The sequence below is a fragment of the Atta colombica genome, unplaced genomic scaffold, assembly GCF_001594045.1.
Source record: "Atta colombica isolate Treedump-2 unplaced genomic scaffold, Acol1.0 scaffold112, whole genome shotgun sequence".
Classification (NCBI taxonomy): Eukaryota; Metazoa; Arthropoda; class Insecta; order Hymenoptera; family Formicidae; genus Atta; species Atta colombica.
Window position 1 is genome coordinate 185,322 of NW_017259198.1, and position 23,313 is coordinate 208,634.

Genomic DNA, 23,313 nt, shown 5'->3' on the forward strand with positions numbered 1-23,313 from the left:
ATGAAAAATATGTATACTTAAAAAATTTTAAATAATGTGTACAGTAATACGGAAATTACGTTATAGAATATAATGTGATACGAAAATCATGACTGTCTCAAGAGCTCAGATGTATTGCTTAATTATGCTTGATTACTTAGAATACTTTATAAGATAGTTGTTTCAAGATCCTTTTCAAGAAACTTTTTCAAGAATAAAGAAATGCAAGTTTAAAAAAAATAACTTCTTAAAGTATTTGTATTATAAATGTACAACGTGTATGTCTTATATATATATATATATTTATATTTAAATTAAAACACAGTTTTCAATATCTATATTAATATATATTCCTAAGCTCAAACGTTACTTTAGAGGAATAATCGAATAGTCGGTGTCAAAATGTTTAGTATATTTTTCCAGTAATTCTTAAAACGCATTCAATATCATAAGAAAGTTTATTTTCTAATTTTTTTAGAAAAACCAATTTTCTTGTTATATGTCAGATACGTTTCGAGAATTACTAAAAAGTTATATTTAAAAAAATCATTTCAATTTTTACATCAACTATAATAAATATTATCTTCTATCACAAAAGTTCTTCGCAAATAATCGTGGTAGACTTATTTTCATAAATCATTTTTCGTTTCTCGATGAAACTAATCTACGTGTTATTACAATAGTAAATGTGTAAGAAAACTTACAGTCATACATGAATATAGTTACTACTTCCTATCTCCAAATTTTGACTTGAAATAATAAATTTGAATATCTTTAAATTAAAAATTTGTGATATTAGTGTGATTGCACTGAACATTTTATGACAGTTCTTTTTTTTAGAGAATGTAACGAAACATTCATTCTTACGATCTTGCATTTGCTAATAAAGACAATTATTATTTGAATGACATCTTTTTCTTTTCTTGCACTTTCTTTCTTCGTTTATTTCTATGAACAATAAAGTCGACGTTTCTGATTTTTGTAACTACAATATTTAAAGAACGATGTGGTTTTTATAATTTATAAAAAAAGAAAGGTGGAAGAGTGCGCTAACATCATTTTGCAGGATACATCCATTACGAGGAAAATCGAGAATCGACTCATTACTAAAACGCTCCCGCTTTTTCATGGGTTTCAGATAATTCCTCCAACCGGAGGAGAAACCACGAAGAAGTTTATTTGGATCCAGATGATATCAATATGCGAAACGGTCTATACGAGTGTCCCAGTTGCGGCAATCTGTACAAGTGGAAGAAATCGATGCTTTCGCATCTACGTTATCAGTGCAAACAACCGCCGAGATTTGAGTGCACATATTGTCCAATAAAAAATTACCAGAAAGGACATATTCTACGTCATCTGCGCGTACATCACCCACATCTATCGCCACTGTATTTCGATCGGAAATTCAACACCATATATCGACTTTGATTAAGTATGCGTTTGTCTTCGTATATCACGTTTGTTATGTTCAATAAATTAAACAGCTGGATCTTGAATTGAGTGGCTAATTTGTAAAGAATCCTATTGCATCCTATGATTGTCGACGTCTGATCATTTTGTTTTCGTGTTATCGTGAATGTATGTTTATTAAATTCAATTAATTTTATTATTAATCTTTATTACGGATTTAATCAATTCGTCGTTCCCCGCAGGTATGGTTGCGCTTACATTGACAAATAAAATGACACTAATGATATATCTTAATATTTTTTCCAAGACTAGGATATGTTGACAGTTGTCACGTTGGCCTTTTCGTAATATTAATATTGTGTTAGGCACGTAGTTTGCATACACGATTTATTTACGACGCGTATAGACGAAGACGGAAATGCTGAGTACGTGTAAAGTCACGTTGCGAGGAGTGTCTTTCAGATTTAATTATTTTCATTATGCGTTGCTTGCTGGGGAATTCGATGATGGAGCCTAAGCCGAACGGCCGGTGATCATCGTAAAAGCTTTTCTTTCTCGCACGTACTCGAGCATGTCCTTCAGCATCTTCGTCTCCGTGTTTCAGGGTTCCACGTGGTGTCGCCGTTCGGACCGAACATGATCTGCAAGTATCAACCGGGAACGGACAGCAAGCTCAATTCTGAGAATAAGAAAAGGATACGTTCGCGCAAGGTCAGCACCGACAACATGAAGCCGTTCCAGTGCCAAAAATGCGGTCGTGGTTTCACCTTGAAGAGAAACAAGGACCGCCACGTAAATTACGAGTGCGGACACGAGCCGAGGTTTCAGTGCCCCTATTGCGGACTCCGCAGCAAGCAAACGTCACCAGTTTATGCCCACATCAGAAAGAAACACCCGGAAGAGGAAGTCTTTATCTTCGATATGAAGCTCTGAGCACGACAAGAAGATCGCGAGTGTCACTAATTCCATACTGAGCTACTGGAATGAATTTCGTCTTTCCATTGGACTCGTTATCTATCGCGATCTTCACACATCATTGAAGACAAATGTTTCTCAATCTCGCTTGTTACTGCCATATTTATCTTTTCCGTAAAAGAAATTGATCGTTAATTTTATATATAGATATTTCATTTTGGAACTATCTATTTAATTTAATTAATCAGATCATATATTATTTAATTATTATATATTATCATATATTATTTAATTCAGTAACAAAATTTATGTTATGAAAGAAATATTAATAAAAAAGTTATGATTTAATGAGAAAAGTAATCTGAGAATTCTATTTTCTATTCTATTTTCTATATGAGAACATTGTTAAAGTCGTTAGATATTTGTTAAATATTATTAACGTAAATTTTTCTTATTTAATCAATTAGGGCTTGAATTTTTCTTAATCATGAAAAATTTTAATTTTAAATTAAAAAAGATGCTCGCAAATGGCTGGTATCATGCGTATTGAGAAATTGTTCTACATCACAGACTTTGCCAAGCGACGATCAAAGTCAATCATTGAAGAAGATTCTAACCTTGGGATAGTATGACGCCGTACTTTATGATCCGAAAAAATTGTTGCTTCTACTTTATAAGAGGATAATAATTCGCTTGTATGTTGTTTTGTAAAATAAAATTTTATCACAGATTTATGTCTATCGCTGAAATGCATAGATTTTAATAAAGCGGCTAGACATTAATGCCATTCTTGTTCACGTACCTTTTTCAAGTATACGACCTGCTATTAGCAGCACGGATCTCTCATCACCCGAAGACTGCACAATCCGACGTTTCGATTTTTCTAATAGATTTCTAGTTACGTAGATTCTCGTAAACAATAAGAATCACATGTAGCGATTTTATATTCCAATTTTAGACAGCATTTTCATAAAATAACACACGTGCTTCTGCGTCACCGTAACCCGCGCGACGGAAGCGTTGCTGAATATAGGTTCATCACGAAGATGCCCCGCAATTTTCAAAGGTATTTTCTTTATTATTTCTTTCTTTCTTTATTATTTCTTTTGCAATTATTTCTTCTATTAATTATTCTTCCCATTAATAACAAAGCATGAATATTATCCCGGGAAACTTTCCAATGTTCCTATATTGAAGACTCCGACTTTCCCTCGAATCTTTCCGCCATTCGTCTCTCAAACGCGGTGAGCTGTTACATCTTATTAATTGATCGACTTTGAAGTTTCAGGTTTTTACGCGACGACTCCGCAGCTGGATCTGAACTTCGTATTGCAATCCTGCAAGGGCTTCGAGACCGATAGCAGCAATAGAGATTTTGGCCAGGACTGCTCGTCCATGTCGAGGTCGACGAATTACTTCTCTCATGGTCGCGTGAGAAATACCTATCATTCGAAGGTCACATTCAGCGACAACAAACCTTTCGGTTGTCCCAAGTGCGGCCGCTGCTTCACTGTCAAGGGCAATATGACCAGGCATTACAAGTACGAGTGCGGTCAGGCGCCGCGCTTCCAGTGTCCCTATTGCGAGTTCCGCAGCAAGCAGACGTCCAACGTGATGTCTCACATTAGGACCAGGCATCCCGGTCAGAAGGTCTACGTAGTGCACCTCAAATATGAGGACAAATAAAGGAAAAGGACGACCGTAGATATTACAATCTCGCGTGACGACAGTGATTTTCTCGATTTGAAACGAGCAGGGAACCGCACTGTGAAGAGAACGAATCGTTTGAGAAATTTGAAAAATTTTTACCGGACAGGTCTTATATGATCATTTCATTACATTTCTCGCGCAATATCATTCAAGCGTCTAGTACAATCGTGTGTCGAATCCGATGTATCAACATTCGTTGAAATAGACCGGACATGTGAATTATTTGTTGCTCAGATTCTACGCGATGTCTCATAAACGTCCTTAGCTATTAAGAGTTTCACGAGCGCGGTGCGGTTCCTACGTCATTGATCGGATGATATTTAATCTGGATATCACGTAAATACCAATTACAATACCTGACGCAATAATCGAGGGCAAGAGCGCGGATGTTGATTAACAATTGTTTAGCCGTGATGAGATACGACTTCGTCGTGGGGGTCTACTGTTGATGAAGCGCGAAATGACAGCGAATCGTGTAAAATTTGTAGCGGCTGAAATAGTGGGACTCAGTATTATCGTCAGATATTCTCTCCGTCTTTACACATTACGAAATATCTCCATGCTTAGCAGTTAATGAACCGGCGCGCGGATCTTCTCGATGTGCTACGTGAAATTATGACATTTCTGAACTATCGGTTCAGCCTCGGCGATGTGAGACATGTGAGGCTTTCAAAGTACGCGAGAAAAAGGTCTTCAGCGCAAGCACATTCCGAGTTTCGGCATTCGCGCGCTATCCAATAAGCAATCTTTCGATTATTAGGGGCTTTAAAAGAGTCGTATGTTTTTTAAAATGTAGATGTATACCTATAAAGATTCAGGTTGTGAGGTTAATGATGGGACACGAGAAAACATTTGTAGCATGCGTCTAAATGTATACTAGGTATGATCAGATTAGGCGTATGAGCGCCGAGTCGCGACTGTTTCGTATTATTAGCGAAGAATTTGTTCGATTTTACAATTGACAAATCGGAATTGTTATAGACGACGAGCGACGTGTCAAACGGTCACGGGTGCTCGTCATGAAGACTGAATTGTTACTAACGGGAGCAGAAAGTCTGAGAGAACAGGGTTTTAAGCGGTCGGAACAAACGTAGTTATTTTCTGTTTGATCACGATATAGAATCACGCGCTGCCGTGACTTTGTTCTTATGCATGAAGACGCATCGTACACAAGGAACACTAATAGCAATTGATAATATAGAATATATTTCACTATCCTATCAACATCGCGAAAGTAGATGGAAGTATTGCTCTTCATGTATCGCGGAAACACCAGTTTGTCACACATTTGGTTCTTTCGCGATTTGATTATCGCGGCATGTGCCTGCTTTCGTTTTTTGCAATCGTATCGCATCCGCGCGGATGGAAGGGTCTCTTAAAAACATGAAACACGTTAGTGACCGACTGTTTTTGTTGCTGTGATATAATTATTCGTGTAGTGATATAAGTGTATTTGACTAACTACGCGACGACGCTACGTTAATCACGTTATCCGCTATCGCGCGTAGAAACGAGTGTTCGTTCCGTTATCATACGTAAGATAAGGTGGTACAATTTCGGACATGGTACAATTTTGAATGAAATAAAATTTTAATCTAATTTTTGAAACTCTTGAAAGTTTGATTTTGTTTCCTATTTGGTATTCTTCAATAAGATCAGAGTTATTAAACTGGGACCTCGAAAATTGGATTATTTTACAATATTAAAATATCATATTAGACCGCAATGTGAATACATGATTAAGAAGGCTAAGCGGACAAGCTTGGCTTTCTAAATTAATTACAGATTTTAAGTTGTTTAATAATAAATATTATTATAAAGATGCCTGTGGGCATTAATATTATTAAATTGCTTGTCAATTTAATTTGTGATTCTACTATTCTACTTCTGTTAGGATTGCGTTTCGAGTCTGAAAATAAATTCGACATGCAGTTTGAAGAATTAAATTTGTGGTATATAAATTCACACAGAGTTATTTCAGCATTAAAGATCCAAGCTCGACCGTTTAACTTTTGTTTCTTAATTGTTGCGGATTATTTTATTTTGTTTAAAATTATACGATGTTCGAAATTGACCATTTTATCCTATTTTTTCATTTGATTTGTGATAATAACTATTCCAGCTTCGGTTTATGATTGCGTTTTCAAGTCCAACAGTAATTGGTGTATAATTTTTATAGAACTGGAAAATGTATTAAAAATTTACGTAGAAATACTTAGACATCAAGATTCAGCTTCGTATTTGACATTTTTCTGTTTACTTATGTTATTCACTTAACAGACTAGTTTAACTTGTTAATGTTTATATATTTCATTTTCATTTTTATCTTCATATATTCCGTCTTCGGATTAAGTATTTTAGGATGTCGAGCAAGTTTTCGCGAACAAGGGATCTCGTCCGCATGGGGTATTTTGATGGACGCAAAACAATCCTCGGGTTGTAAGTCCCGTATTCGAGCTTTGTATGACGTACGTCAAGATACCCTAGGATTCCTGGCCGATTAGAAACGCAACATGTTTTTACCGTCGGTATATCAATAGCGATTTTCCCGCAGTACGTTTTATGATCGTATATCGTCACTGTGGAAATGTAATATAAAAATAAATTGATGTTCGGACACCCTACTTGCCAAATGTGCTTCAGTATTTTCCCCCCTGATGTCCCTTCAGATTCTCCTTTACGAATCGGGCATGTTCAGTTCAAATGTTCCGGGACATAGGATCTCATCCGACAAACCTGTTATAGCTGCACGGTAGACGATCTACACGCGTGTGGTGTTTGTTTGCGGCCGAAACTAACGATGCCTATCCCTACCTTTCGTGACTGCGAGGGACATACTTGACATCAAGTTTTCTGTATTCGATTATTCCACCTACGTGCCACGAGACTAATATCATTGGGCAGTAATTTACTTTTTATCTGCATTTATGTGCTTTGCATCAATGATCCTTGCACTTTAATAATCTAACGAGTCATTCTTCACGAGGGCCAATGACAAGTATTTCCAACTTGACTTTCTCATCAATCACGGATAGTCTTATTTATCTATCTTTCAGTTTTTCAAAGGAAAAAATTGTTGTTTGTTTAATAAACGATAAAACTTGTCGATGTGCCCGATGTCAGAAGTTACCATACATAGCAATCCGGGCCAAATCTCACAATTCGGTTTTTGCTTTCAGATCTTCTCATGATGGACTGCTTCATGAACTTCGTAGGTCCCGAGGAACGTTTGCCTTCTCAGTCACAGAAGACTCTCTACTATTGTCCTAAGTGCCTGCATGGTTTCACCCTGAAGAGTAATCGCAATCGTCACTTCAGATACGAATGCGGTCACGAGCCCAGGTTCAAGTGTCCTTACTGCGAGTTGCGCAGCAAGCAGACATCGCAGATCTATAGTCACATCAGAAAAAAGCATCCTTCCGAAAGAGTCTGGGTCGTCGATCTTAAATCCTAACGAAACGTGCGAACATCGCGTGGATTCTCCGTCTTGACCATGAGAGCAGTGTTGTGTATTATAATGATTTCAAACATAATAAATGTTACCTACACATTACTTCCCGTCTTGACAATTCTGATAATGCTCTTATCTTTTACTCATCGTTAATTGCGTGCTCATCTTTTCAAAGTTTCATTTTCAGAGACAGATTGCCAACGTTACGAGAACGTCTGCTTATATTAACTACGTTGTCAGGTACGAATATATAATGTGCGAGGTAATAGAAATTCCTAATAAAAATTCGCTCAACTCGAGTTTCTTTGAGAAACTCGATGTTTATTTTTATAATATTTCATATATATAACTTATGTCAAATGCGTCACACGACATCGTAAAAGTTCATGATGATTTACATATCGACTAATGATGCTAGATTAAAACTGGGTGATATCGTTTATAATTTATGTATTATATTCACGCACGATATTATCTTTTGTTTGTACAAGCCATCATTACATTACACACATATTTTAATGAGATTTATATTAATGCGAGAGAGATGAAATCGTAAAATTTATTTTAATGCAAGTATCGATATTTCTTTTATATCAAAAAGCAATAAAAAGATGGGTAGATAATAATATTATTGAAAACAAATAGTTTACTTGACGATTCTAAGAAAAGATAAAAATTTTCATTAAAATATGTATGTATCCATTTTAGAACATTTTTTGCATATCAGCTTTCAGTATAGTCTCAATTCGATCGGTTCAAACGCATTATAAATACACATTGCACCAGACATTCGCTTTTTAATTAAAACGGACATATGTGCTCAATAACTATATAATGATCTTTCCTTGAACTGTCGATAGTTCGTCAATTATTATCTGCGATTATTGGTTTCTTTCTAATCGTCCCATCGTTTGCTTTCAGTTCTTCTGTACGGAAGTTACGGGATCGGTCTATATGATTCAACGAAGCCCGATCCAAGTCAGAACATCAGAATGCCGCCAATTCGACGACGAGGAAGTGGTCGCCGTAATCACGTGTGTCCGAAGTGCGGTAATGGTTACACCGTGATCAAGAGTCTCAGGCGACACTTGCGCTATGAATGTGGTCTGACCCCGAGGTTCAAGTGCCCTTATTGCGGCACTCGCAGCAAGCAACGCGGCCACGTGAGCCAGCATATACGCAGGAAGCACTCCGGTCAGCGCATCTATATCATCGACTCGCCCTGATGAGGCTTCACCCAGTATACTCTCTAACGGAACGTTCCTCTTCCTTTGGCGACACACGTTAGCAACGTCGATGTATAGTCTGACAATCTTGTTTTATTATTCTTGGTTTTATCTCTTTCGACATATTTGATCTATCGACACTCTTGGTGAACCGATATTACATGTAATTGTAATTGTCGTTTTGTTAACTGTGCTTAATGGAATAAAATTCATTGAAATACATTTCCACGATATTCTACTGGTTTTCGAGAAAGTCGTTTCATTTCCATTTATTTTATATCAAACGCTTGCATTGATAGCTCCTCGGAACAATCTGGATGCATTTCGTGGTTTGTTGACGAACAAGCCGAACAGGTAAACGGAGATCTTTGCGCGAGCTTGAATTCCTCGGGGTCAGGTGACGGGAATAATTCGCGTTAACACTCGCAAGCGTCTCCATGATCTTCTCATTTTTTTATCTCTTTCTCCTTCACGCTCGGAACCAGCGTATCTTTATCATCTAGCTAACTCCGCGTCCTGTCGATTTTTTTTTTAGACGCGAAGATGATCAAGCTGGAGACTATGTGTCTGCAGAGTATGTGCGAGGTGGTGATGGAGGAGTCTCAAAACTTTAACTACGAAGAAGAGAAGCCACTCAATTCAACGAGGAGGCGCCGCGGCGGACACATGCAGGGCGACATCGAGAGGCATACGTGTTCGCGATGTTCGAAGAGCTATATACATGCGTGGCATCTGAAGAGGCACACGAAATTTGAATGCGGCCAGGAGCCGAGAGTCCAGTGCCCTTACTGCTCCGCCAAGATGAAGCAACGCGGTCACGTTTACAGGCACATTCGCCAATGTCACCGAGGAGAAAACGTTTTCGTGATCGATCTTAACTGAGAACTCAAAGGCGAGAATGATGAATTTCAGTATGGCCATCTAGCAACAGAATTTTGAATCTTCAATGTTGGCGTTAATTCGTCAATCCTCACATTTACTGAGCAAATAATTTTGCCAATTCGCGTTACGAAAACATGCTTTATATAATGACTTTTTAAAATGCTTTTTGTTAAAAATTGTATAATACTTGTATTATTTATCTATTTTTAATGAATCTGTCGAAAGCTTTTTCGTAAGTTGCGTGATTTCGAATAGTTTGTGTTGCTTTCAAATACGTATGAGATAATGAAGAAATCTTATCCTTGGGACTCGTCAATAATATGAAATACTAAATTCAAACTAGACATTTATATTTAATTTTTTTATTCAGTTTTTATCTGAACATTTTTCACTCGATTTTTATTTTTTGACTGGATTATTTCATTTCGGCTTAATATAATATTCGCCATTAGACGACGAATTAGTTATTTATTTAATTTATTATTTGACGATTACATCATATCATTTTGTTGATGTGAATGAAGCATATTGACTAAAATTATCATGTCGAAAAAGAAATATTTATTTAATAATTTGAGATGTCGAAGTCTGCTTTGATTTGGCCTCTCGTTGTCATGTTTACAGTGTTTAGTTTATCACCGTTATATTTTATTATACTGATACGTTATTTTAAAATTTTAGTTGAATACATATTATATTAATTTAAACTGATGAAGACTCTGTGATAGTCAAAATGTATTGATATTAAACCTAAAAATACATTATATTTTCGAACATTTTACTTACTCGATCATTGATTGTTTTTAATTATATTATTATTATTGTGCAATTGAATGTGTCTTAAATAGGGAAATGGAGAATTCGTATTTGCCGCAATACAATTACTATAGTACGGATACTGATGTATCTAGTCATCATGATGATTAGAATTTAGATATGATAGAGAAAAGAACAACAGAAAAACGAAAAAAATTTATTTTAATTGTATTATCTTTTGTATCTTGTCTTGCTAACTTAAAAAAAAGCGAATAAAATATTTACGATATTTTTTTTTACTTAATCGAAATAAAGTCATTTCCTTGGTAGATTATTGATCATTGTCCGTATTATAAACTATACATATTATAAACAATCGAATAAAGCAAGTTCGTATTGTTATTTGCTTAAGAATGTTGATTATTGTCGATCTAGATTCTTCTCGATATTTTTAATAACATTATTTGGATTGTTATTATGACTAATATGCATTCTATTCTTTAGGTCCTTCAAATTTTTCCAATGTGAACAATTATATTTCGAATAGAGATGAGAGGGTCGATAGAATTAGCAACCTGGTCTTTGCAACGGTACTTCATCGTCTATTTAATGATACATAAAGTATTTTGATAATTTGAGCGATTCCATTTTCATATGCATTTGTGAATTGTACACCAAAGAAGTTCTCATATTATCATGGCGATGAGTTTAATGTATATGATTTATAAGATTTACGGAAAATTTTCAATTTATACACACACACACACACACACACACACACACACACACACACACACACACACACACACACACACACACACAGAAGTCTAATAGAGGATAAAAGAGGACATATGATCTAGTATTTTCATTATTATATATTTTAATGCATTTACTAAAATTATGAATTAATGATTAATTTAAATAAATATTTATATATAATTCAATCATGTTATCATCTTTTCCAAATATTTAGATTTATGGTTTTTTTCATGAGTAATTACGGAGAGAGGTTAATTAAGTATTCTGTTAATCAACTTTAATAAAAATTCGATGAAATTTGTAATAATAAATTCTGTAAGAATGAAACAAGCAAAAAATATCTTAAAAATTATAAAACGAATTGCTTTTATTATTGAAAATTTATAAACCTAAATTCATTGAAAATAAATAAATTTATATTAATAATTAATTATTAAATTTATATGTTATAAATTTTTCTTTCTGAAATTTTCTCCAAAATATATTTGAAATGATTGAATATTTTAATTCTGGTGCAGTTTCCAGAATGAACAAAATTTTTGCTAAAATTGATTCAAAATGGAATATTTTAATGATTTAAGAATCTGGTTTTTCAGGCACCTGAAAATTGAAGACTGGACTTTCCACAAATTGGAGTTCAAATGTGAATGTTCAAAATCTAATCATTCAAAATCAATCATTTTTATGATTTTGCCAATTGAAAATTCCGTAGCACAATATTATATTCTGCCTACAAAAATTACCTCGCCTATCATTTATCTCAGATTTAATCGCATTTATGGTTTATTTGTAGATTCAAATAACAGCGCAAGAAATAAAATGAGAAACACATTTTTCTTTCTCTTTCTCTCTCTATTTTAATTATTACTTAATATTTTCATAAACGCAGCCACTGCATCTTTTTCTATAACTAACGTCCTCCGTTTTCTTCTTCCTCTCACTTGCAGAGCCATCAATACCGCGCATGATTCTACCCAGGAACATGCAGCAACGGATCTATTTGCCGATGATGTCAATTAAGGATCTAACACTTTGGATGGGCAAGCAGAGAGGGGATATTACATTCCCCTATCGTTGTGAGAGATGTGGCAAAGGTTACCAGCATCGCGGCACCTTACTAAGACACACGCGACATGAATGTGGCAAGGAACCGCAATTCAAGTGTCCGTATTGCCCCCACAGGACGAAACAACGCGGAAATCTGTATCAGCATATCCGCACCAATCATCCTGGGAAGAGTGTTTTCTCCAGCAGCATCTAGTGCTCGTAAATGTTGCGTGCTTACGTTACCACTTCTGCAGTCTTCCTGACTGATTTCTATTTTTTACCTGACAACACTTGTATACGCGCAAATTAACGTAACTGGAGAAGGCAGTTGCAGTTACCATTGAGATTTAATTATATTGCGGATATTGCGTAAATTAACTTGTAATATGTAATGCCTCTGTCAATTGCGATTACATAACTGCTTTTTAAATTAACGTATCCGCTAATTAGTAATAAGAATGTTCGAATCTCTGGGTCGACTAGTTAAAAACTGATTTTTGCAAAAAAATTTAAAGATTTTTGTAAAAAAATTTAAAAATAGTCCCTTTTATTTAGAAAAATCGAATTCATGTCAAGAATTGATTTGAAAATAGCCCTTTTCGCTTGTAAAATCATCTTTTTTTTTTTTTTTTTTTTTTTTTAAGAGAATCGGAACATTTCTAAATACTAATTGTTTTTGCGTTGATGAAAATTTTTTTGGTTTTTTAAATTATCTATTGATATTTATATTAATAATCATAAGCGTAAAATCACGTATCCAAGTGGATGCGTAAGCATAAAATCACGCATCCAAGTGGATGCATTAATAGTGTGATATCTCTTTCCCTTCCTCCCCTTCCTCTCTTTCTCTCTCTAAAAAAAATGATTTTATATTAAAGTCATATTTCGAAACAAAATTTTATCCTGAATTTGAGACTTCAATAGGTTTGTTTGCGTTACTTACAATTTACAAAAATTTTACAAAAAATTTTTGCTTAAAATAAACTAAATATATGTTTGGGCTTTGAAGAGAGAGAAAATGAAGATGCTAAATGCAAAAAGTGCAAGCAATGCGACCTGATGTCAATGAAATCTATCCCGTTTTTGTCTTCCTTTCTTTATTATACATTATACTTAATGTTATTATTCCTGAATTTGTAAACTTGCCAAATTTTTAAAATAAATGAATTGGATCATTTTTTTTCACTTACTTATATGAATAATCCTGCCTGATTCCAATCACCGTATTAGAGAGACGTGCCTAATGAGTATACAACACGTATGTAGCATGTAAGCAGCTAAAGTCAGAGACGATCGAAGACAAGATTCATTGAATCATATTTGGACAAATGCGATAAAACTGTAACTTGTTGGATGTTGGCAGGATCTTCATTAAAACTATTTTCCTTTATATCTATTAACATATCTTGCATGATTTCTTGTCTCTGTTTTTTTTTTTTTAGTTGAAGATTTCTAAATACAAATATATGTATACTTTTCGAACAACGAAATAATTTTTGCACGCGGCCAGCCATCTTTTTTTTATCTTTGATTGTAACATGAAGCAATACTTGTTTATTTATAAAAACATACTTTATAATGTTTGTTAAAAATTATTACCAACTTTTTATTAATAATGTTTTTTACAAGATGGAAGTGCTTTTAGTGTTAATTAAGATTAATGTAAAAATATTACATATTAAATTTATCTTCTTGTGTCAATTATTATTTGTAGGATTGTTTCTTATAGATATAAATGCATAAATTTGATAAAAAAATTAATTATAAGATACTAGACTCAATATAGATAAAGACGCTGCAGTATCCTGTGTGCTCATCTTTATGACCAAATTTTTGAAAGTCGAGTTGGACTCAACCTGCCATTAAAATTTATTCACCTCGAAATTTCCGTGATCACTTACTAACCGCAGCATTTTATCTTCTTTCAGGGATGATAGTATGGCAAGGTATCCCTCAGCATCACCAGGATCAGATGATTAGTCATGGCAAAATTCCGTACAATTTTAATTGCGCGGAATTTGATCCGAAGACTTCCGAGTTAAAATTTCCCAGTTATCTCGACAAGAAACCGGGTTTATTCGAGTGTCCAAACTGTGGCAAGTATTATCGTTGGCTGAGAAACATGAGAAGTCATCTGAAGATCGAATGTGGCAAGGATCCAAAGGAGTGTTGCCCTTATTGTTCGCATCGCACCAAATACAAGAGCAGTTTGCATAAACACATACAGAGAATGCATCCAGAAACTGTATCTAGAGAATAATTTTGTATAATTTTACAAACTTGATGTTTTGTTTTTTGTTTTGGTAAATATTGAAAACAACAAGTTATGATGAATCATCTTCAATGACTCCAACCTTGATATATATTGTCAAAGTTATGATCCTGAATGTTCAATATTTATTTTTTTTATTATTCATCGTTGTTACAATCAATTTTTGCAGATATATTTGATGAGGCAGAAATAATGAAAATTGTTTATTGTTATATAAGATCTCTGTAAATTATTATTTATTAAATAAACCTGTTATGCATGAAGTTGTTTAACAAGCATAGACTAGAATGTTATTTATGATAAATTATAATTATTATAAATTTAATTAATCGAAATGAAAATAATATTAAATCGTTCGATAGAGTTTGTCGAGTTCTTTGTATTTTATTTAATGTCCCTGCAAATTTTTGTAAATTATGATTTATTGCAGAATCATCTTGTAGTTAATCGATATTTGACGATATTTTCAGGATCGATTTATTAATGATACAGTAATAAGGTATAATTATTTTATAGTTGGTTGAAGAATCTGAGAAAATATACGAGTATCGAATACGATTTATTATCGAATTAATAATATTAATGTTACATGATATTTACAAATATGATATAAATCGAACTAAAAGAAGAATATAATATCATCAAGAAAAAGCATTTGCTCTTCATAATTAGAACCTGAGATTTTCTTTAACCATTATATACATGATATTTTTATTGCGGTTTTATGACATGGATCTACATTCGTATATTTTATTAAAAGAAATTTTGCTAAATAGATTTTATTTTTATGTTTAACATTTCTTTTTGAAGTATAAAATGAGGGTAAATATATATGCTTATAATTAGTTTATAATTTCTCAATAAATTGATAAATTATAATTGTTACTCAATAAATTGATAATTATATGATTAATGATTAACGCTAGTTCTAATAGATCCATGCAATCAGGATTAAAATGATTTTATTTCAGTTTTTTGCCAAAAAATGCCGTGTCTTGATAAAATAAATTATTAATGCAACTTTAGAAGTTTAACTTATTTATTACAAATTCATGTGAAAAGTTCCTGTTTGCCAGCCGAATCAATTCACGAAATTGATATCTTACGAAGATTCGCACAATTTTATGATAATACATTAAGTAATCAATTTAGTATATTAAATACATATTTATTTTAATTTTCATTTTATTATATTCGTCTTCTCATGTTATTAAATACTTTGTACACAATTTTATCGCGACATATCTGCTAAATATCTTCAAGCACATATTTTTTAACATTTTCCACAAGCAAAAATATTGGAAAAATAAGTAAAAATGAATTCATTCATGGATTAATTCATAGATCTTGTATGTATATTATTTTCAGCTGAAATATTTTCTTTTGCATTTAAGAAGGTATAATGTACATACGATACATGGTCTTAACATTTCGCAGAAAATCTAATTTTGAGAGAAAAAAGTAAAATGTAAATAAATTCATAATGATAATAATAATAATATTTCTTGTGAAAGTGCTTCAGAGATATGTTTTGTCATATGCTATTACTAATTGTGAAATTGCATCTTCAAAGCGGATAGAAAGACACTCGCTGGAAAGCATCCTTGTTCGCATCATGATGGAATTTCTCTGGTTATTCCGCGCAATTATAAAATGATTTCCTCACTGACTAACATTTCTGTTGCAGGTATCAAGTACGCGTGCCAATGTGCCAGACGAAACTTTTTGTGGCCATCGAGTCTACGTCTACATCAGAAAATAGCGTGCGGTAAACCGCCGAATTTCTGCTGCACCGTTTGCGATTACAAGTCGAACTTCAAAGGCAACCTGAAGAGACACCTGTTTTGCAAACACAATATAGATTTGTATTGACACACGCGCGATTAGACGACTACTGCGTTTTTTTTTTTTTTTGAGAGATCGATCCTTCTTTAAAAGAAGAAAAAGGAAATTATATCTGTAATAAAATGTCTCTATTGTAACATGTCCTATGATAATCTTCCTTTTAATCCTTCAATTTTTTTCCAGCTGCAGTTGTAGTTGAACGAATTGGTTTTCTCGCGGATTACTTTTGTTTCAGGTCACTGATATCGAAAAGTGTCGATACAAGACGAAGTAAGTATGTATGTACAAAAAAGCAATCGCACGTGTGTTAGTTTTCTTCCTTGAAATTGAAGAAGCGCTTTTCGAGACGATCGATCATGTACGGATTTTCATGAAATCAGATATTTTCTCACTCTCGTAATTTCATTCGCACTTCGGACGACGAATCCGAAGAGATGTTATGCTCGCGACACTCGAAAAGCGCCGTATCGCTAGATGGATCATCCCGAGGACGTCTTCGAGGAAAATCCATTCCCGACTTGCTCAAGGCATGCGCTTCGATGTATAGAGACTATCTTGGTTGCGTTCAACGCTTGTTATCTCGTGACCGTTCAACTCTAGACTCTAAATGGGATTTCACGGGTTCGCACCATCCCGTTAGCGGGGATGAGACCCGATCCTCTCGCGGTCTTCGTGATCGCACTCTAATAGACGCTTCTCTTTTCAGATGCGCCCCTCTTTCCAATTGTGAGGCCACGGCTGCATGTGTGTCCCCGCTGCGGCCAGATGTACTCGTGGGCATCAAACCTGCGGAAACATCTCAAGATGGGCTGCGGCATGGTCACCTTCGAGACGCACTTTTCCTGCCAATACTGCCCCTATAGATCGAGGATCGAAGCGAGCTTCCTCAAGCACCTGCTCTCGGTGCACAACATCAAGTAGACGTCGCACTACGGCGACATTCCCGGTATCTCGCCGATTGACGTCTTCGATTCTTCCGTAATCGCGACGTCTCCGCGAGGAATTCGTTCGAGGTTTTTCTCGCGATCAAAACGAATGAGAAACTCATCAATGGTTCTTTCGTAGGAAGAAGAGCCTCATTACGGTCTTCTTGAATCAAATAATCTGGTAGTCGGATAATATCATACGCCCTGCAGAACTGTCCTCCCGTAGCTTCCCATGTTATGTTCTTATCTGATAAGAAGCTCGCGTATTCGAGCAAAAATTGGTGCGTTGCTTTCCGACGAGGAACTAAAATATTTGCTCGAATGATGACAGAAGCAGCGAGTATGCACAACGTTTATGTCCGATTGCTTTGAAGTTTATCGAAACGTCGACTCTCGAAAACGTAAGACGTCGTATGTAGTTGTAATATGACACGTCATATCAATGATCTGTATATGGTCTAACAATAAGTGTCGTACTATAGACTCTGTGTGATGTCATTATTGACGTTCGAGACTCCGCGAGAGCGATATTCGATTGTTTTAACTTATATAAGTTGTGTTTACGATGTTCGCTGACTTAACTCTCGAAGTTTTTATTTTATTTCAGATTATTTTAGGTCCTAATACGTGGAAGCGCTAGCTTCTTTCATTTGCAGAAATTGTTCAACGTGAGAAAAGCGACTTTGTAGATATAATCACAAGTGAACAAAATCTAGTCTAAAGGCTGTTTCTTCCGTAAGATTTCAGAACTCAGAATAATATGGATATTGTTTTTATATGTTTTAAGACAGAATAGTACGTCTTTTTAGGTACTTTGCTTAATATTAAGTAAAATGTGCAATTATAACTACAAACTATTATAAATACGTTTCTGATTTTTATTGAAAAAGAGTTCGAGTATATTCGCATCAAGAGTGATCGAAATGTTTGTTAATTCTTTCGAAAAATTTCGTTTATTCAAAATTATTTATATTAATTATATTCCAACTTGGGATTCCAACCATAGCGAAAGATCTTCGTTATTTTTACAGGAATCTTCATCATAAATGTTTTCTCTTACCAAAGACTTTTCTATCTACACACAATTCTAGTGGAAAAAAAATGTTTTCTATTCACTATTGGTGCGATTAATAATATCCGAATATCATTATTCACAATTCGTAACTTCAATATCACGCGTATATACGCGCGCGCGCGCGTGTGTGTGTGTATGAGTATGTGTGCAGAGTGGCAGGAAAGTCTGATTACTACCTAATGAGACATTAATGGTCACGTAACTATAAGTATAGCCGCCGGAAGATGTCGGAGGACGGCAACCATCGAAGACTACGTAATGATCTTAAAAGTCAAATCTGTAGGTTTAAGGATAAGCGATACTTAAACTTAAGAAGATGTCGATGGAGTCATTTTTTAACGCGATTAGTAATACGCTCTTGTACCGTCGATTATCGTGCATTATAGAGACTGCTCGAGTATAGTGCAATTTGACTGTAAATTACGCTAGCTCCAACTACACTTAGCCATGTGGCGTAGCGGATTTTAGACGACAGTTATTTACATTTATCGACGTACCGGCAATTAAACGTATCCAACAATCAGTAATTTCATTTACGACAATGTAACCGTGATTAGGGATAAGCATGCATCCGCGGCCTCTTTTACAATAATATATACAGATTTCAATTAATATGAACATTGATTTTTCTTTTTAGGGCTTTATAACGTATGATCATCCTGTTTTATAAACTGTTTTTACATCATGCAAATGAAACGAGAACGAAAGATATTATGTAGATCGTAGGTGAATTATTATCAGATACTCGAAACGCTGTATCGTCCCATTAATCACTTAAACGCATTAGTCATTTATCCAAATTCGAAACGTAAACTTCGACATTTCATAGGAACGAAATAATATCTTGACGTGAAGACGTCTGAGCAGATTAAATGCTAATAACGAAGCCTATACGGAAGCCTCGTAAATAGAAGAAGGTTACAAGGAATAAGTTTAGAAAATTGCAGTAATTGCATATCGAAAAATGCATGCTGACAAAATCAGAATTCACCTAATCACCTTAGTGATGGAATTTATATCAATACTCATTACAAAAATTTATTATGGCGAAGTTTCTTACTGTGTATGTGAATGATAACGTACATTCGACAGATGATGTTATAGAGATGATAATGATATAAATCATCTACGAGACGCACCGCAATGTACTTTATCCATTCGATAGATCAGTAGATCGATAGATCGGTGAAGCCACATGTCGTGTCGGCTGCGCTACGCAGCGATTAAGTGTTTGTGTAACAATGTTTCGCATTCGTTTGCTTTCTAAATAAATACCTGTGTACATATTCGCAGTCACGAGAAGATTCTTCGAACTGCATCCTTTCATCTTTTCATTTTACATATTTTATAAATTATTTTTCATGTAAAATCATAAAATGTCTCAATATCAGAATCAAAATATAAATTGCATTAATTTTATTTCCAAAATTTTTTAAGCTTTTATCATTTTATATATATGTATAATATCGTTCTAAAGAATATATATATATATATATATATATATATATATATATATATATACACATATATATATTCTTTAGAACGAGCGTATATATGGATCTCTTTTACACCGTTAAATCGGTTAGTACGTTTTGAGTCCGCAAATTGGTGGATTAAATATTTGATACATCATTATTTACATCGATCTGTCTTAGAACGGATCAAGTTAAGTGACATGTCTTCACTGCTTTTCAAGATATAAAACTTTAATTTTAACTTTAACCTGAACTTAAAAGCAGTGGCGAATTTTAATATACGATTCAAAACGAAACAAGCGTTTACAGCACGCTAAGATTCTTTTTATGCATATCAGCTTGGTCTAATACTCGTGATTCAGAAGTATTAGATCAAAATAATCCGCTAGTGTTCAAACGTATCAAGTGATTTATCGGATATGATATTTAATACGCGTATCAAGTGCTCGGTGTAAACTATAGATACATCTCTTTTATATTTTATCAATTATCTTTTTATTTTTTCTAACTTCCTCATTAATTCGGTTATGATTGTAATCATTATCATATGAATTTACCATAATCTGAACTTTATTTTATTCAACGTTCTTAATTATTGTTAATTATTATGTAGATCATCATGAAGTAAAAAATTAAATTAATAAAAATTTATTACTTTATCTATAACTTTAATTTTTTTTTTATTGAATTGTTATAACTCTAATATTTTTCATTTTATTTTCCATCTCATTTTAGTCTCATTTTAGTCTTCTATTAATAAAAAAATGTGCAGATTGTCACGATATTTCTATTAATTACTTGCGGGCAATTTAACAGTTTCGAGTTATAATGGATATTAAAATAAACAGAGACGGCGCGGTAATTTCAGTTTTTAGCATAAGAGAATAAGAGCAGAAGTTTATCGAAGGATGGAACAACCCAGTTTAAATCTATAGGTATAAAATTTGTTATGAAAATGTCTTTGAATTCATCGCATGCTGCTTAGATGTAAATATTTTAAGTAAAGCAGATCGCGTCTGGGAACGCACAAGTGGATGCTCTTAACAATTTGGTTGCGTTAACGCATACATGACAAGCTGGCTTTTGTGTTTCAGATCCGCTTGTTGTCTGGGTCGAGGATTATCAAGCATTCGATACGAACACGACCAGCTCGATCGATCATCAATCCAGCGATGATCATACTTACGTTGATCGTTTGCGATTCAGGCAAGTCACTAGTAGATTCAAGTGTTCCAAGTGCGCGAAGTCATATCGATGGAAACATCATCTTGTGGAGCACATTAAAGCTTCTTGCGGCCAGGAGAAGGCGGAATGCTGTCCCTACTGCAGTTACAAGAGCAATCGCAAGTGGAATCTGAAATCGCACATGAAGAGGATTCATGCGAGAGTATAAGAGACAGATGACAAATCACATTATTGATTATATTATTGATTGACTATGTTTTACAATACGCATCTTCGCTTTGATGATCTTCAATAAAATAGTTGTTTATGTCACTCAGATCTGAGAGATTATTACTTACATGGAATTAGTTCAAATTATCGTTTGTATTCTTAACGGTGTCCTGAAATCACATCCTTGAAAACAAGAGCATAGTTCTTCAGAATATCCATACTTTCCTTTTAATTACCTCGAATGAAATTTTATTTTTGTCTTTTATTTAATGTCTTGATTATTTAATATTCTATTTTATCATTTTCTTCAATTCTCTGCGGATAGGAATATAAAGAGGAAATAAAGAGCAAGTGTGGTAGAATTTGTTTCGTCCAAGTGTTGAGAATTCTTCTGAATATGTGTACTCTATTTGCGCCTCTTTCCTGTTTCAGGACCATTCATTTACGAGACTCCTTTACAAAGTGCGGCGAAATCACGAATATTTATACGCGATTTGGAACAGGCGAGGAGAGCCGTTAACGCTGTCGCCAATGGAATGTCTTTGAGGAAGGCCGCGAAAATGTACTCCATATCCAAATCAGTTCTACATCGATACAGCAAACGGGGCATTCCAACGCGAGTGATTTACACGAAGTTCAAGAATTCTTAATGTTTAAAAAATATCGTAATTTTCTAAGAGGCGGTTGTTCCATTTTCAGATAAATTATGTGATGATCTATTAGATAAGCAAAAAAGTAAAAGAGTAAGAGCATAAGAGAATAAGAGCTGAAGTTTATTGAAGGGTGGAACAATCCAGTTTAAATGGCATAAAGTTCTTTGATCTTATTAGCACAACAAAAGAAAGTATTAAAAGTTTTTTTTTTTAATTAACACAATATTATATTTTCTCACCTTTTATAGCAGTGGAATTGGATTAAATTTATATTATTATTATTATTATTTATTTATTGCATGAACATATAGCAGTTCTTATCCCAGTAAGCAAGAATATTTTAGCAACATTGTAGCAACATAACATTGCTACAATATTGCTGAAATGTTCTTATATTGCAAAATGTTTCTTACTTATTGGGATATATTGTGATTTATGAATAATAAGAATCGACATAACACTACATACAGTGTAATAACATTTCATATTATTACTTTTTATTTTTTTGATCGCAATCAATTCTATTTTTTATCAATAATGTAAAGAAAATATTGTAATCCAACAATCTAAATAATTTTTTCATTAATTTAATATTCTATTTTTATCATATTAAATAATAGTTTAAATTAAATAATATAGTTGATAAAGAAATTTTGGAAAATAAAATAAATCTTGTAAACTTTTCTTTAAAGTATAGGATGTATTAGATGTATAGTCTCTGCAAAGAAAATTAAATTCGCGGAAGTATAGTATATTTAATTCAAATAAATATACAATGACAGTTGTGTGGATAAGATCATATTTTTGTAGTTTATTTATTTTATTTGTTATTATTTTTATTGTTAACAATTAAAATTTTAAAAATTTACATTTTTTAAAATAAGTATTTTAAATATTTAAAATAATTTATATGCAAAGTTTCATTGCGATTTACTGATTAATTACAAAGATATTGAACAAATAAATATTTTATTTATTTACTGGACAACTAGTCATGCATCGTAATTTAACTCTACGTAAATAATCTTGAATACTAATGTACTTATATTAAAAAATTGAGATTTTTATCATTTATTTTATAATGCATTTCCATATAATTTTAGAGCACAGATTAAAAAAATATTACATATTTATTAAAATAACTTATGATCCAGATAGTAAACCGTCATCAAGTCGTATTATTTTTAAACATGATTTAGAATAATTTATGATTAATTTTTTCATAATTTTGTTATCATTTTGAAAATGTGTATAAAACATTCTCAGTATAATTTTGTAATTGCATTTTCCATTTTTATGTTGTTTACGATTTCCATTTTTATGTTGTTCATAATAAATCAAGTGAAATTACATTATATGGAAAAGTATATGGAAAAACATTAATAAAAATTGATCACAGAATTTTATTTTTATATTGTCTACTGTTTCATCCTTGTATATATTTGTGTTTTGTTGTTTATTAATTGTTCAGGATAATACGTTATTAGATTGAAGATTATAAAAAATAAAAGATTATAAAAAATAAAAATTTTAA

The 23,313-nt window shown here is 33.4% G+C and overlaps 4 protein-coding genes and 1 pseudogene across 4 annotated transcripts in view; all 5 read left to right on the forward strand.

Moving 5' to 3' along the window:
* LOC108693981 (zinc finger protein 780A-like) overlaps nucleotides 1-2,325 on the forward strand; it is a 7,357-nt gene extending 5,032 nt beyond the window's left edge. The window contains exon 4 of the mRNA XM_018203227.1: nucleotides 1,997-2,325. Within this exon, the coding sequence (XP_018058716.1) occupies nucleotides 1,997-2,325 (329 nt within the window). The remainder of the gene's footprint in view (nucleotides 1-1,996) is intronic.
* Nucleotides 2,326-2,834: 509 nt separating this feature from the next.
* LOC108694022 lies at nucleotides 2,835-4,856 on the forward strand (annotated as a pseudogene).
* A 3,841-nt stretch (nucleotides 4,857-8,697) lies between these two features.
* Nucleotides 8,698-9,581, forward strand: LOC108694017 (putative transcription factor Ovo-like 1). The gene is made up of 2 exons (XM_018203259.1): nucleotides 8,698-8,766; nucleotides 9,230-9,581. Exon 2 carries the CDS (start codon nucleotides 9,238-9,240, stop codon nucleotides 9,574-9,576), a length of 339 nt encoding a protein of 112 aa, XP_018058748.1. The 5' UTR covers nucleotides 8,698-8,766; nucleotides 9,230-9,237; the 3' UTR covers nucleotides 9,577-9,581.
* A 4,487-nt stretch (nucleotides 9,582-14,068) lies between these two features.
* On the forward strand, nucleotides 14,069-14,398 carry LOC108693982 (longitudinals lacking protein, isoforms A/B/D/L-like). Its single transcript, XM_018203228.1, has one exon. It carries the CDS (start codon nucleotides 14,069-14,071, stop codon nucleotides 14,396-14,398), a length of 330 nt encoding a protein of 109 aa, XP_018058717.1.
* Nucleotides 14,399-16,689: 2,291 nt separating this feature from the next.
* LOC108693983 (zinc finger protein 304-like) overlaps nucleotides 16,690-23,313 on the forward strand; it is an 8,742-nt gene continuing 2,118 nt past the window's right edge. Inside the window, exons 1-4 of the mRNA XM_018203229.1 lie at nucleotides 16,690-17,074; nucleotides 20,826-21,118; nucleotides 21,452-21,482; nucleotides 21,559-21,732. Coding sequence (XP_018058718.1) covers nucleotides 16,690-17,074; nucleotides 20,826-21,118; nucleotides 21,452-21,482; nucleotides 21,559-21,732 — 883 coding nt within the window. The remainder of the gene's footprint in view (nucleotides 17,075-20,825; nucleotides 21,119-21,451; nucleotides 21,483-21,558; nucleotides 21,733-23,313) is intronic.

Coding starts and splice junctions, on each gene's coding strand:
- LOC108694017 (XM_018203259.1), top strand. CDS start 9,238: ATGATCAAGCTGGAGACTATGTGTCTGCAGAGTATGTGCGAGGTGGTG.
- LOC108693982 (XM_018203228.1), top strand. CDS start 14,069: ATGATAGTATGGCAAGGTATCCCTCAGCATCACCAGGATCAGATGATT.